This window comes from Trachypithecus francoisi, unplaced genomic scaffold, assembly GCF_009764315.1.
Source record: "Trachypithecus francoisi isolate TF-2019V2 unplaced genomic scaffold, Tfra_2.0 Lachesis_group2, whole genome shotgun sequence".
NCBI classification, from domain to species: Eukaryota; Metazoa; Chordata; class Mammalia; order Primates; family Cercopithecidae; genus Trachypithecus; species Trachypithecus francoisi.
The window spans coordinates 25568897-25582002 of NW_022681465.1; the positions used below are offsets into that span (position 1 = coordinate 25568897).

Here is a 13106-nt window from a genome sequence, read left to right on the forward strand (position 1 = left end):
ACCTAATCTCTAAATTCTGGGTGATCATGTGCCCAGGAAAAAGCAGAGAAAGAACTTTGAAGGGACAGCTGCTATTCTGTCCTTTCCAGCTCCTGCCTAGTCTTCAAGGCTCACCTGCTATTTCCACAAAGAAGCTTTTTCTGAATCTCACCAAAAAGAGTAATGCTTATAACTAACAGTTTTCTAGCACTGAATATATGCCAGGAACTAGGCTGTGTGACTTGATTTGATGCTTTCCAAAATTCTGCAAGATCTTTTCACTATTTCTACAGATGGAAAATTGTAGCTCCCACAGATTAAGTGATTCAGCAAAGATTATAGGACATGGGAGTGCTAGAATCATGATCTCTACTTCTAAACTCCCACAGAGTTTTATTTCTTTTTTAAAGAACATCTCCTTATGTTGCATCACTGTGAAGTGTCTCACTTCCCTCCCAGAATGGGAACTTCCTGAGGCCAGACCTGAGTTCTCTCCTAGCAGTCATGGTATCTAGCAAAATATTTTGTATGTAGGTGGCTTTCATTAAATAGTCATTGAACAAATGAATCGTCACCTAAAAAAAGTTCTGAATTCACAGATAATGTAAATACAGTCAGTTTGGATGGAGTGCCTATTTAACCAGGAGACACCACTATAAATATTTTATAAATAAAATTAGAATGATCTTTATTTACTATCTGTTCCACAGGACTGCTCTTACATATTTAGACTAGATTATCTTTGTGAAATCCTTTGATATTTCAGAGATATTGGAATGCATGAAGCTGAAGTCTGTTGTTTGAAATGCCTGTATTTACTTTATAAAAGTTTCCCTTTGCTTCTTACCATGTGTTATATATGTCACTAAATAAGTTTTAATTTTTACAATAATGTCTATTGTGATGGGCAGGAATTGGTTAAAATAGCTATGTTTATTTCTCACTAAATATTTAACATGATCTGTAGGAGACCAATTAAAGGACTCAGGATTTATATAGAAAGTTAAAAATAATTAGCTTTCCATGTTTTCAATGATGTATTACAAGCCATAATCCATACTGACAAATGTTTGACAAAGCTAAAATTATTATACAGTGTAGTTTGAGCATAGAAATTGAATTAGATATTATTTTCATCCTAAGCCTGCATTTTGCTTTAGAAATAAAATGACATAACTATATTTTCCCTACAGCCTATGAAAAAGCTGAGATAAACTATCTAATTTCAGAAAATGTAATTTTAATTTGTATTTGAAACCCTGGATAGTGTGTGTGTTTTGTGTGCTTGGGGGTTGTCTGTGGTTGGTAATGAGGACATCTAATTGAATTGAATTTACTATTATTTTAAAAGAAGAATGAATTGCACATTATTATACTATAAATCATTCTTAGGGATCTTAGAAAGACAGCCAAATGCAAAGACTTTGAGTCAGACAGTTCATTTCAAATTTGGCTCAGTTTACTTTCAAGATATAACTTTGAGTGTGATACTTAAACTCTGTCAACCTATTTCTTCTTGTAAAACAAAGTACATTTTATACATTTCAAGCAGTATATGTAAAGCAAACACCAGATTTTCGTTAAGCAAATTCTATATACAACAGTAAAAAGAAACTTAAGCAACTAAAGTTACATCAAGGAATATAAGGGAGGTACATTAATATTACATTATGGGGCAGATTTTTGTAGGCTTTAGAGGTAAACTTGAGGTGAGTTTCTGGCCCTTTGTAATTATGTGACCTAAAGCACAGTTTCTTCATTTCCACTGCCTCCACCACTTGCCCCACCCCATAACCAAGTGAACATGCTTGAATTCGTGTCATTCTGCCACACATTCCTGCTGGTGCCCCTGTTTCTGCTCTCACCCCCTTGTTCTCTGAAGAGCAGTCTCAGTAATGTTTTAAGAATGTTAATAAAATTGTGTCATGCTCCAATTTTAATCCTGTAATATCTTTCCATTACATCCAGAGTAAAATACAAACTCTACCCCATGGTTTAAATACCCTGAGAGAACTTGTCCCCAGCCTGCTCCTTGATCTCTTAACCTCTTTCTTTTCTGTTCTTTCCCTCCCTCCTTCCTTCCCTCCTTCCCTCCCTCCCTCCCTCCCTCCCTTCCTTCCTTCCTTCCTTCCCTCCCCCACTCTTCTTTTTCTAAGTCTTTTGTTTTCTGTCTCTTGCTTTCTATCTCTTTCTCATTTCAACTCAAATGTCTCTCCCTCAAGATGTTCCCTGACTGCCCCATGCAGTCTCATCTTTCCCGATATTCTCTTCCACATCATTCTAGTTAAATTTTCACAGCTCGGATCACTTTCAGAAATCATCATGTTGATATATGGTGTTCTTGTTTATTGGATGTATGTTCTCTCTCAAAACAATATAAGACCCATGAGACAAGTGACTGCATATCAGGTTTCCATTCACTTCTGTTTTGTGTCCTCTTGCCTAGCAGAGTGCTTGACTCACAGCAGATACTTAATATAGAATCAATCAATAAATTAGCAGATGACTGGTAAGCTGTATCTTGAAGTGATTTTTTATCACCTTCCATTGTTTATTTGTCAACATTTCTTTTTGTAAAATACATTTACTGTTTAGCACAGTTTTAGATATATAAGAAGATAGTGCAGAGTTTCCGTATACCCTGCACTCTGTTTCTCCTATTGCTAACATCCTACATTAGTATGGTACATTTGTCACAATATTGAACAATGTTAATACATGACTATCAAGGGCCATATTTTATTCATATTTTTCTAGTTTTTACCTAATTTCCTTTTTTCTGTTCCAGGATCTCATACAGGACACTACATTACATTTAGTTGTCATGTCTCCTTTGGCTCTTCTAGGCTGGGACAGTTTCTCAGACTTTGTTTTTAATGACCTTGACAATTTTGAAGAGTACTGGTCAGGCATTTTGTAGAATGTTCTCCTGTTGGAATTTTTCTGATGTTTTTCTCATGATTATACTGGGATTTCTGTGAGAGAGACCTGAGGTTAAGCACCATTCTCATCACATCACATCAGAGGTACATAGAATCAAAACAATTTATCACTGCTGATGTTGATTTTGATCACCTGGCTGGAGCAGTGTTCCTTGTTTTTTTACTAAGAGTGACTATTTTTCCTCCTCCCTTTGGCTTATTGTACTCTTTGGAAGGAAGTCACTATAAGCAGTTCATTTGTATCAATTTCTATTTCTCAACATTTTGAAATTCTGAATAGGTTAAAAATAGAAGTATAATCATTTATTAGAAGAAAATTTAGATTTCTATTTGTATACTATTGGAGAGATAGAAATCATCTAAATGAGAAATCCCAGACATTATAAAGGAAAATAAACTCATATCTAAATATACAATTTTAATTTATGACTACAGTTATCATAACAATGAAAACATATAAATATTATATTGAAATAGAAATACCTACAATATACATTTGCAAAATTTTAATGATAACAGTACCAGTTACCATTAATTAAATATTTAGCATATACCAGACACTCTTCTAAGTACAGTACATGCATTAATTCATTTAACTTTCAAAGCAACTCATGAAATATTTATATTTATTTTCCATTTTACAGACAAAGAAATTAAGGCATAATAAACTACTGAAGTTTAAAAATATATTAAAGGACAAAGTCAGATTCAAACTGCAGGAAGTCTGGCTCCTGGGATGGTGTACATAACCAATGTAACTATATTGCCACACATTGATTTTTTAATAAAAAGACAAAAAAGCTTAATAAGTAAAAAGTGAGCAAATATATGAAAATGCATGCCACAGAATAGGCATTATAAAAATGAATGTAAGGCCCTTCATACTGGAAACGATTCTCAGGAATGCTAGTAGTTAGGGAAACACAAACTTTAAACCATAAGGAAATACCTGCATCAATCAAATGTGATTATCAAAACAACTGATATCCTTCTGGTGACGATGTGGAAAAATGGGAGTTTTGTGCTTTACTGGTACATGCTTTACTAGAATACGAACGACTAGAATATTTTTGGAAAGTATTTTTTTAATCTGCTATAATTAAATGTGTGCATACTCTTGTAATTAAAAGTATAAACACTCAATTTTTTTGCTGTGAAATGCTAACACACATACAGAAGACTATATGAACATAAATATAATGATTAATGAATTATTATAAATCAAATACTTGTGTATTCACCAGGTGAAGAAATAAAATAACTTTCAGAAACTTTTTGTGTAACCCTTTTATATAAAGAAATCCTAGTGCTGTCTTCATCAACATGTAAACCAATTAAAAAGTCTTCTCTCCTTAACTTTTTTTACTCTCCCAAATTTTCATTTTCTTTAGTTTTATGCTTTATATAAATGTAATATTGTGGGGTATATTCTTTTGTGTCTGGGTTAGCTGTATGTTTGTAAGATCATCTATATTGTTGCAATTTGTTTATTTTTATTCCCTTAACATTGAATACTTACCTTTGGGTCTTCAAGCTCAACTAGACAGACTAATATGATTATTATAGGCCACACTAACTGCTGACCTCACTTAGCAGGATACAGCACAGGGAACAGCATGCCAGCACACCAGTGACTGTTTACCTTCTGAAAGAGTTCTCAACAGAACAGAAATGGGAGCTAGTCTTCTGTAGCTACTCCAAATGACTGTGCGTGTAAGAATGTGAGACTTAGAGAGCTGAGTATAATAGACAGATAACCTTAGAATCCTTTGTCCTAAACTGGAATCAATGACTTAAAAAGTCCTGCAAAGAACGTGCGCTTAGGAGAGCCTAAAGTTTCTCCTAATAAGGTATTTATAGTTTATTAGCAGTCTAGGTATAATGTGTCAATCAGGAGGTTTTTTTTTTTTTTTTTTTTTTTTTTTTTTTACTGTAAGTGGTGGTCCCAGTAACACAGCTGACATCTACTTTTCCTATGTTCTTAGGGGAATGGAATTAGAAAATAACCCAAGCTCAAATTTATGCATTATAAAAAGAAAGAACATTTTGCTTCGCCCTTTATTCACAGACATACCATACATTTTGGTTCACAAGATAGAATGTTGTTTGATTCCATGTTTTATCCCCTATGAAAAATGTTGCTGAGACCATTCTTATACATATTCCCTGGTACATAGGACATATTTCTATTGTACATGTATAAAGTTGTGATATTGCTAAGTTAGTTTGTATGTCTGTCTTGAATCATCTTGATAGAAAACATCCAACTGTTTTCCAGTTGGTGGTTTTACCAATTTACACAACCAAATGCAGTTTGTGAGAATTTCTATTACTCCATATTCTCTTCAGTTTCTGGTATTGGCATTCTTTTAAGTGTTAACCCTTCTGGTGAATGTGAAGTAGCATCTAATTTTGGTTTTAATTTGGATTTCCCTATTTATTATCTTGATGATTATTTCCATATTTATTGGCCACTTGGATTTCTTCGTTTGTGAATTACCTTTTTAAGACTTTTCTCCATGTTTCTATTTATTGGGAGTTCTTTGTATCTTTTGTATATGAGCCCTTTATCAATTACATGTTGAAAATTTGTTCTACCACTTAAAATTTTGTCTTTTCATTCTCTTATACTTTCTAATTCAGTTTTTGGAAGATGCAGTCTTATAGTAATAAAGTAATCATATGTATAATGTATTTATAAGCAGAGGTGGTAACCAAAATATTCAACTATAGATATAGTGTGAGGTTTGATAAAACAGAAGTGCACCTGTTGAATGTCAGGTCAGTGTAAGGCTCTTTTTATGATGATGATTACTATTACTGCATTGGTTAGCACAACTAACATTTTATAGGAAGTAATGTGAAATGTCAATCAATAAAGGAATTACTGGATTTGTTGAAGTACATCTATATTCTGCATATGAAGATCAATTGAACTTCAGGAGCTGACTGTTGTAATCTGGAAAGATGAAAATCCCAAAAATATAATTCTGGGAAATATTTTGAAAATTCTTTAAGTGATATTTATTTACATTTTTAAAAGATTTATATGTGAAACATATAAAAATATGACAAAAAACTTCATAGGCCACTTTACACAAAATAAGCAATAATAACATACCTATTTTTGCAAACATAAACATTAATGACCACTGCATAGGTATAATGGTTATGAGTGACAAACCATATTCATAAAAATTGGACAAAAGGACATGTGTAAGTGCATATTACTGTGATTGGTAATTGTGTCCACCCAAATTTATAACTGTGGTCATCTGACATTCTTTGATGAACAACGTAAGTCTTGACAAGATTGGCACAAACTGTGATGGGTCAACACCACATGCGCAGTAACCTAAAAGAACCAAGATCTCAATGTATTTTATCTTTCACAAATGCAGCTGTACAAAAAGGACATGTCTTCATTTACTGAGAAAGTTTTAGCCTTTTTTTGTACACATACAATGCTTGCACACAAAGTCAATGTTGTTATTGTGCACTTTACACTTTTTTGTAGACAAATTTGCAAAAAATACATAAAATGAATTATAACTCTCTGGAAGTCTCTATACAACTTATACTTCCAGTATACCATAGTAAAATATTATTTTAAATGCTGATCATTTAAAATAGTTGAAAAAGACAAAAAAAAAAGAAGAAAAGAAGAAAAAAACACAAAACCTTTTCACATGCCTGTTGGCCATCTGTATGTGTTCTTTTAAGAAATATCAATTCAGGTCCTCTGTACATTTTTTAATCAGGTCATTTGTTTTTGGCTATTGATTTTGGTTTCTTATATATTCTGGATATTAGCACCTTCTCAGATACATGGTTTGCAAGTATTTTCTATCAATCCGTAGATTACCTGTTCACTCTGTTGATTGTTTTTATACTGTGCACAAGATTTTTAGTTTGATGCAATCCCACTTGTCTTGTTTTGCTTTTGGGTTCATAGCCGAGAAATTATTGTGAAGACCAATATCAAGAAGCATATTCCCTATGCATTCTTTTCGTAGTTTTACAGTTTCTGGTCTTACATTTAAGTTTTTAAGTCATTTTGAATTGATTTTTGTATGTGGTGTGGGATAAGGGTCTAATTACATTCTTCTGCATGTGGATATTCAGAGACTATCCTTTCCTCATTGTGTATTCTTTCAACCCATGTCAAAGATCAGTTGACTGTAGATATATGGATTTATTTCTGGTTTTTCAATTCTCCTCTATTGGCTTTTAGGTCTTTTTTTATGCCAGTACCATGTTGGTTTAATTGCTGTGGCTTTGTAATATTTTGAAGTCAGGAAATGTGATGCCTCCATCTTTGTTCATCTTGCATAAGATTGTTTTGGCTATTCAAGGTCTTTATGGTTCCATATGAATGTTATTATTATTTCTGTAAAGAATGCTATTGGGATTGATAGAAATTGAATTGAGTCTGTAGATCTCTTTGGGTAATATGGACATTTAAACAATACTGAGTTTTCCAATCCATGAACACAGGATGTCTTTCTATATCTTCTTTGTTTTTTATAGGTCTTTTTTTCTGTGTTTTCTGTAAATTGCTTTATCAATGTTTTATAGTTTTCAGTGTACAGGTCTTTCACCTCTTTGATAAGTTTGCTCCTTAGTATGTTATTAGTTTTGTTGCTATTATAAATGGGACTGTTTTCTCCATTTCCTTTTTTGGATAGTTCATTGTTTATATATAGAAATGTTACTGATTGTTGTATGTTCCCTTTTTTATCCTGCAACTTTATTGAATTCATTTATTAGTTCTAAGAGATTTTTGTGGATTATCTAGGAATGTCTACATATATGTCATTTGCAAGAAGAGATAATTTTCTTCTTTTCCAATTTGGATGCCTTTTATTTATTTTTTCTTATTTAATTGTTCTGGCTAAGACTTGCAGTACTATGATGAAAAGAAGTGGTAGAAAGGGACATCCTTGTCTTGTGTCTTAGAGGCAAAGTTTTCCATTTTCTTTCATTGATTATGATATTGGCTGTGGGTTTTTGATATGATGGTCTTTATTGTGTAAAGTAAATTGAAGTAAATTCTTTTTACACCTGTTTTCTTGAGAATTGTAATCATGAATGGAAGTTAAACTTTGGCAAATGTTTTTTCTCTGTTGAGATGACCTTTTTTTTTTTTTTTTTTTTTTTAGTAATATGGTATATTACACTGATTTATTTTTGTATGTTGAACCATTCTTGTACTCCAGGGATAAATCTCACTTGGTCATGGTGTATAATTGTGTTAATTTGTTATTATATTTACTTTGCTAGTATTTTATTTATGATTTTTGCATTGACGTTCACTAGGGATTTTGGCCTATAGTTTTCTTTACTTGTAGTGTCTTTGTATAGTTTCAGTATCAAGTTGATGCTGGCTTTATAAAATGAGTTTGGAAGTGTTCCTACTTGTATTTTTTGCAAGAGTTTAAGATAGTTGGTAGTAATTCATCTTTGAATGTTTGGTTGAATTCAACCATGAAACCACCTGATCCTGGGCTTGTCTTTGTTGGGAGGTTTTTCTTTACTAATCTAATCTTGTTTTTCTATTGGTGTGTTTAGCCTTTCTATTTTATCTTGATTCAGTTTTGGTAGCTTGTAAATTTCTAGGAATTTATTCATTCTAGATTATCCAATTTGTTGGTATATAATTGGTCATAATAGTTTCTTATGTTTCTGAGGCATCTGTTATAATGTTTTCACTTTCATTTCTGATTTTATTTATTTGACTTCTCTCTTTTTTCTTGGTTATTCTAGCTAATGGTTTTTCAATTTTGTTTATTTTTTTCAAGAAAATAACTATTGGTTTTGGTGATTTTTAGTTTTTTATTCTTTAATTTATTTCTACTCATATCTATTATTTCCTTCTTTCTGCAAACTTTAGGATTATTCTTTTTATAGTTCCTTGAGGTATAAAGTTAAGCTGTTTTTTCTTTCCAGTTATTTCTCCATGTAATGTGAGTATTTATTGTTATAAACTTTTCTCTTATTACTGCTTTTGCTGCATCCCAGAAGTTTTTGTAAAGTGTATATATAGGTTGGTTGGTTTGTGAGCACTGAGAAAGGTATGTAAAGATACACAATAAGTCATTAATCTTGGCTATTAATCTTGACAGTTCAAATTGGAGGCAGTAGTGTTGGGAAGCAATCTATTAACTTTTTCATTATGCATCTCTGAATGTTTGGGTTATTAAAAACAGCACAGTTATTTTCATATTTTAAAAAACATAATTCCTAATGATATTGTAAAAATTAAATGGATGAAGGGGCTGTCTTTTTTAACTTCCAAACTCTTCATACAAATGAGAAGATTAAAGCTATTTTGGATACTTTATGTAGAGTAGGTTCACACAGATCAAAAATATGTTATCCCAGATGACTACTGAGAAACAGTTTTCAGCCAGTGCTCACCAAATATCTTCAAAAGCAAGAATGGAATGAAATTCAGGAAATCAAAGATGAGGTTACTTATTTCAAAATGCCCAATTATCACAGACTTTGTATATTCTAACACCTGAACACTTCCTCTATTGTACTGCAAGCTCCATTAAGGCTGGATTATTTGTCTTTTTTGCTACTATATCCCCAATGCAAAACTTAGTTCCTGATATATAGAAGACCATCAATAAATTCTTAGTAAATGAATTGATAAATGCTTATTTTAAGATTGGTATTTAACTGCCCATTTAAAAAATAGCAGTTAAAGGGTTGATTATTTCATTAATTGCTCTGTTCTGCGATATCTTATATTTGATTCCAGTTTACAGAACACCTTATCATTACCTCTGTTCAGCCTGTGATCATGTGGCACTGTTGTTATTTTTAGTAGATCTGTCTCCCCAGTAGGACTGTGAATTACTCAGGGACAAAATCTGATTTCTATTCATTTTTTTCTTTATCTCAGAGAGCAACACATTTAGTAAATTCTATTTCAGTAAATGCAGTAATTTAAAATGTTTTATTTTTTCAGATTATTCTTTCTAATAGCATGACTCCAACAATAATTTTACTTCACAAAAACAAAGTTCATTGATTCTACTGTTCACTATTCCTTTGATACCACTTTGATCCCATGTCCATCTTCAATTTTGTGGTACATCCTTATTATCACTTCACCTATTCTCTTGCATATGCCTTCAACTTATTTGTCCTACTTTTCTTTGAAATTCTCATATACTCTACATTTTCCCTATGGGATCCATTTAATTCATAAGACTTTAAATTCCATATGTATGCTGATGACTCAAATACTGATATATCTTGTCTGAATTTTCCCTGAAATTCAAACTCATATATCCAACTGCTTACACTCCATCTCCACTTGGATGGCCATGATGATCTCAAACATAACACGTCCAATACTAAAATTATTCTCTATCTTCACCCCACATCCACTCCTCTAACAGTTTTCCCCATCTTAGTAAATAGCAATTCAGTCCCTCTAGTTACTCAGTTAAATCACGACTTCTTTCTTTCTCTCATGCCTAATTTCTAATTCATTGGCCAGTCTGGTTGGAGCTGAAGTCAAGACATATCCATTATCTAAACTCTTCTCCTTGTTTATATTCTATAATCCTGAACCAAGCCACTACTACGTCTCACCTAACTACATGTAAGCTCCCCCTTTTGCTACATCCCACCTCCCTACATGCTAATTCTTAATACAGCATTGGAGAAATTTGGTTAAAGCTCAAGTTAAATCATGCCACGCCTCTTCTCAAACCCTACAGTAGTCTCCCATTTCATGTAGTTAATATGGCTACTTGCTACCTCTTTGACCTTGCTTTATACTTATACTTCTTTCTTCCTTTGCTCCCTCAAATCCAACTATGTTTGGGCTGATTCCACTTGCATAGAAGGAGTAAAAGTTTAGCTTAAATGAGTCAATGCTGATTTATGTGAGGAGATAAATCAGCCTTCAACATAATTGAAGCCGTGCTGGATTTTATCTGAAGAAGGATTATACCAACAAGACTTCTAGCAGCCATCTCAGAAACTTTTTCTCAGGGGCCACAAAGGTCTTTAACAATGGGAATTATGTTTCTCAATCTAATAGTATGACAGGATCAATCCAGGAGGCTTGCATATATCTTTTACTGATTATTTTGTGTGAAACAGTTTTATTAAGAAAGTATTTTTTTCTAGAATATAGTTATACATAGCCACTGGAAGTTGATTAATTGAAATTTGGAAATGATAGCTATAATTTTTGAATATTATTTTTTCAATGTTTTATTTAGGCCAACATTTTCAATCACAAAAGAATTCATCTTGAGATTCAATCAAACACAAAATTCCAAAGAGAAGGAAGAATTGTTGGAACTAGCTAGAAAAATCATTCTCAGATATAAGGTAATGGCATATCATTGGATTGTTCAGCATGTTAACTTCCTTTTCTAGTTGGTACATGATTACACATTCTAAAATATTGTAAGAAAAAATAAGAATACATCTTTCTTTAATTATAAGTAGGGATAGTTAAAATATTAATGCAAATTAAAGTTAAAGCTTATAACCAAATAATAAAAGCTCCTGTAAATTTTTGTGGAAATATACCAGTCCAGGAGCCCGTAGCAAAATGTTAAGTCTGGCAAATAAATTTTTGATTATGAAAATTCTATTTTTTCTTAAAAAGTTAATTGAGATATGCTGTGTCTCAAAGGAGAAAAAGGCCTTTCTAAACCTTTATATATATGCATGAAGTACTCTGTTCTTTCTCTGTAACAAACTATTCTTCACCTGAATTGTGAAAAATATATTCTTTGAGAATATAACATTACAAATAGATTTTTTACAAATTTACAAATAGATATCAAAACAGAACAGGAAGTAAAGTAAGTCCTTGCTTTTCCTTTTCTACATTGGATTCAGTTTAAATTTTACAGAGAAATAACATACATGTTTTGCTTTGATATGAATAATTCATTAAATAAAAGCTGCACAAAACTGGTGCATAAATTAAAACTGGTGCACCACCTTTTTTGTGGTGTTGTAGTGGTTGTTATTTTCCAGTTCACAGCTGCCCATATATTTGAACATTTTGAAAAAATTTGATTAGAAAAAGAGTATACTTTTGATAAGTGTATATGCAGACAGGTGCCAGGAGGTGCATTCATCAGTGAACTTTTCTCCAATTGAACGAGTGTTCCCTGCAACAGTCCCAGGAGTGGGCACAATAAGGGAAGTGGAGCAATCCTGATCATCTCCCTCATGTTCATTAACTTCTGCACATCAACAATGAAGTAACCAGGGTTTTCTAGCAAACTGGCATCAAACTCGCTTCTGTTTTATCACATTTCTTCAGTGTTTTTCCTCATAAAATTTAAAAAAAAATGCATTCTCTTGGGGAAAAATTGGAAGTAATCACTAGAAAGTAAAAAATGAGAATTATTTTCAGCAAATAGCTAATGATATTACTTATAGTATCAACATTTTTTACATCTTAACACTAATACAGTTTGCATAAAATCTCCAAAAATTTGAGTAATAAAAGCAAAAATATAAAATTGTATACAACTCTGGTCACCGAGCATTAGCTTCATAGAATGACTTTTGGAACACAATTAAGAGTTAAAAATTAATAAATATATAAAAAGATGTACATTTTGATTTGTCTTTTTCATGCTTCCTCATAACAGAGAAAATTGGGTCTCAAAACCTTGGGCTCTGGGAAGCATGTGCATCTTCCTGCTGCATGGATTGAAGTAATATATCTGGCTCAATGCAAAGGGGAAATCCAAGATGGTATGTACTTTAAATTCTTATTAGGTATCCTAAGCATTTTCTAGATTGTAAGTGAAGGTGTAATTTGAGAACTTTAATTTTTAAAAATTGTGCAGAAGACAAGAAATTCTTCTACTCTATCAAAATACATTTTATTTTGAAAATTCATTTTGTAATTTAGAATTTATGATTTTAACTACTTAGCTTTTTAGTGATAAAATTATTTTCAAAACTTTACTCAGCATAGTCTTTATTACCTTTTTGCTAAAATTAGCAACTAATTAAAAACTAATATAAAATGTCATTTAGTGATTTCCAATTACAATAGGCACTAGACTTTAGAGAAATTTGCTTCTTCATTTTGTAATTATTACTTATAAAACATTAATCAAATGACCATTTGTTTTCCACTTATTTTAAATAGCAAGACTCATTAACTTTTCATTTATCACT

At 32.0% G+C, this 13106-nt stretch overlaps 1 protein-coding gene across 2 annotated transcripts in view; it reads left to right on the forward strand.

Annotated features, from left to right (window-relative positions):
* The window catches only part of TMEM232 (transmembrane protein 232), a 294516-nt gene that overhangs the window by 63345 nt on the left and 218065 nt on the right, over positions 1–13106 (forward strand). For both annotated transcript variants that reach the window (XR_004429706.1, XM_033178954.1), the window contains exons 3-4: positions 11171–11282; positions 12569–12674. Coding sequence is in view for 1 of the 2 variants with exons in the window: in XM_033178954.1 (XP_033034845.1) it covers positions 11171–11282; positions 12569–12674 (218 nt within the window). In the remaining variant the exon portion in view is untranslated. The remainder of the gene's footprint in view (positions 1–11170; positions 11283–12568; positions 12675–13106) is intronic.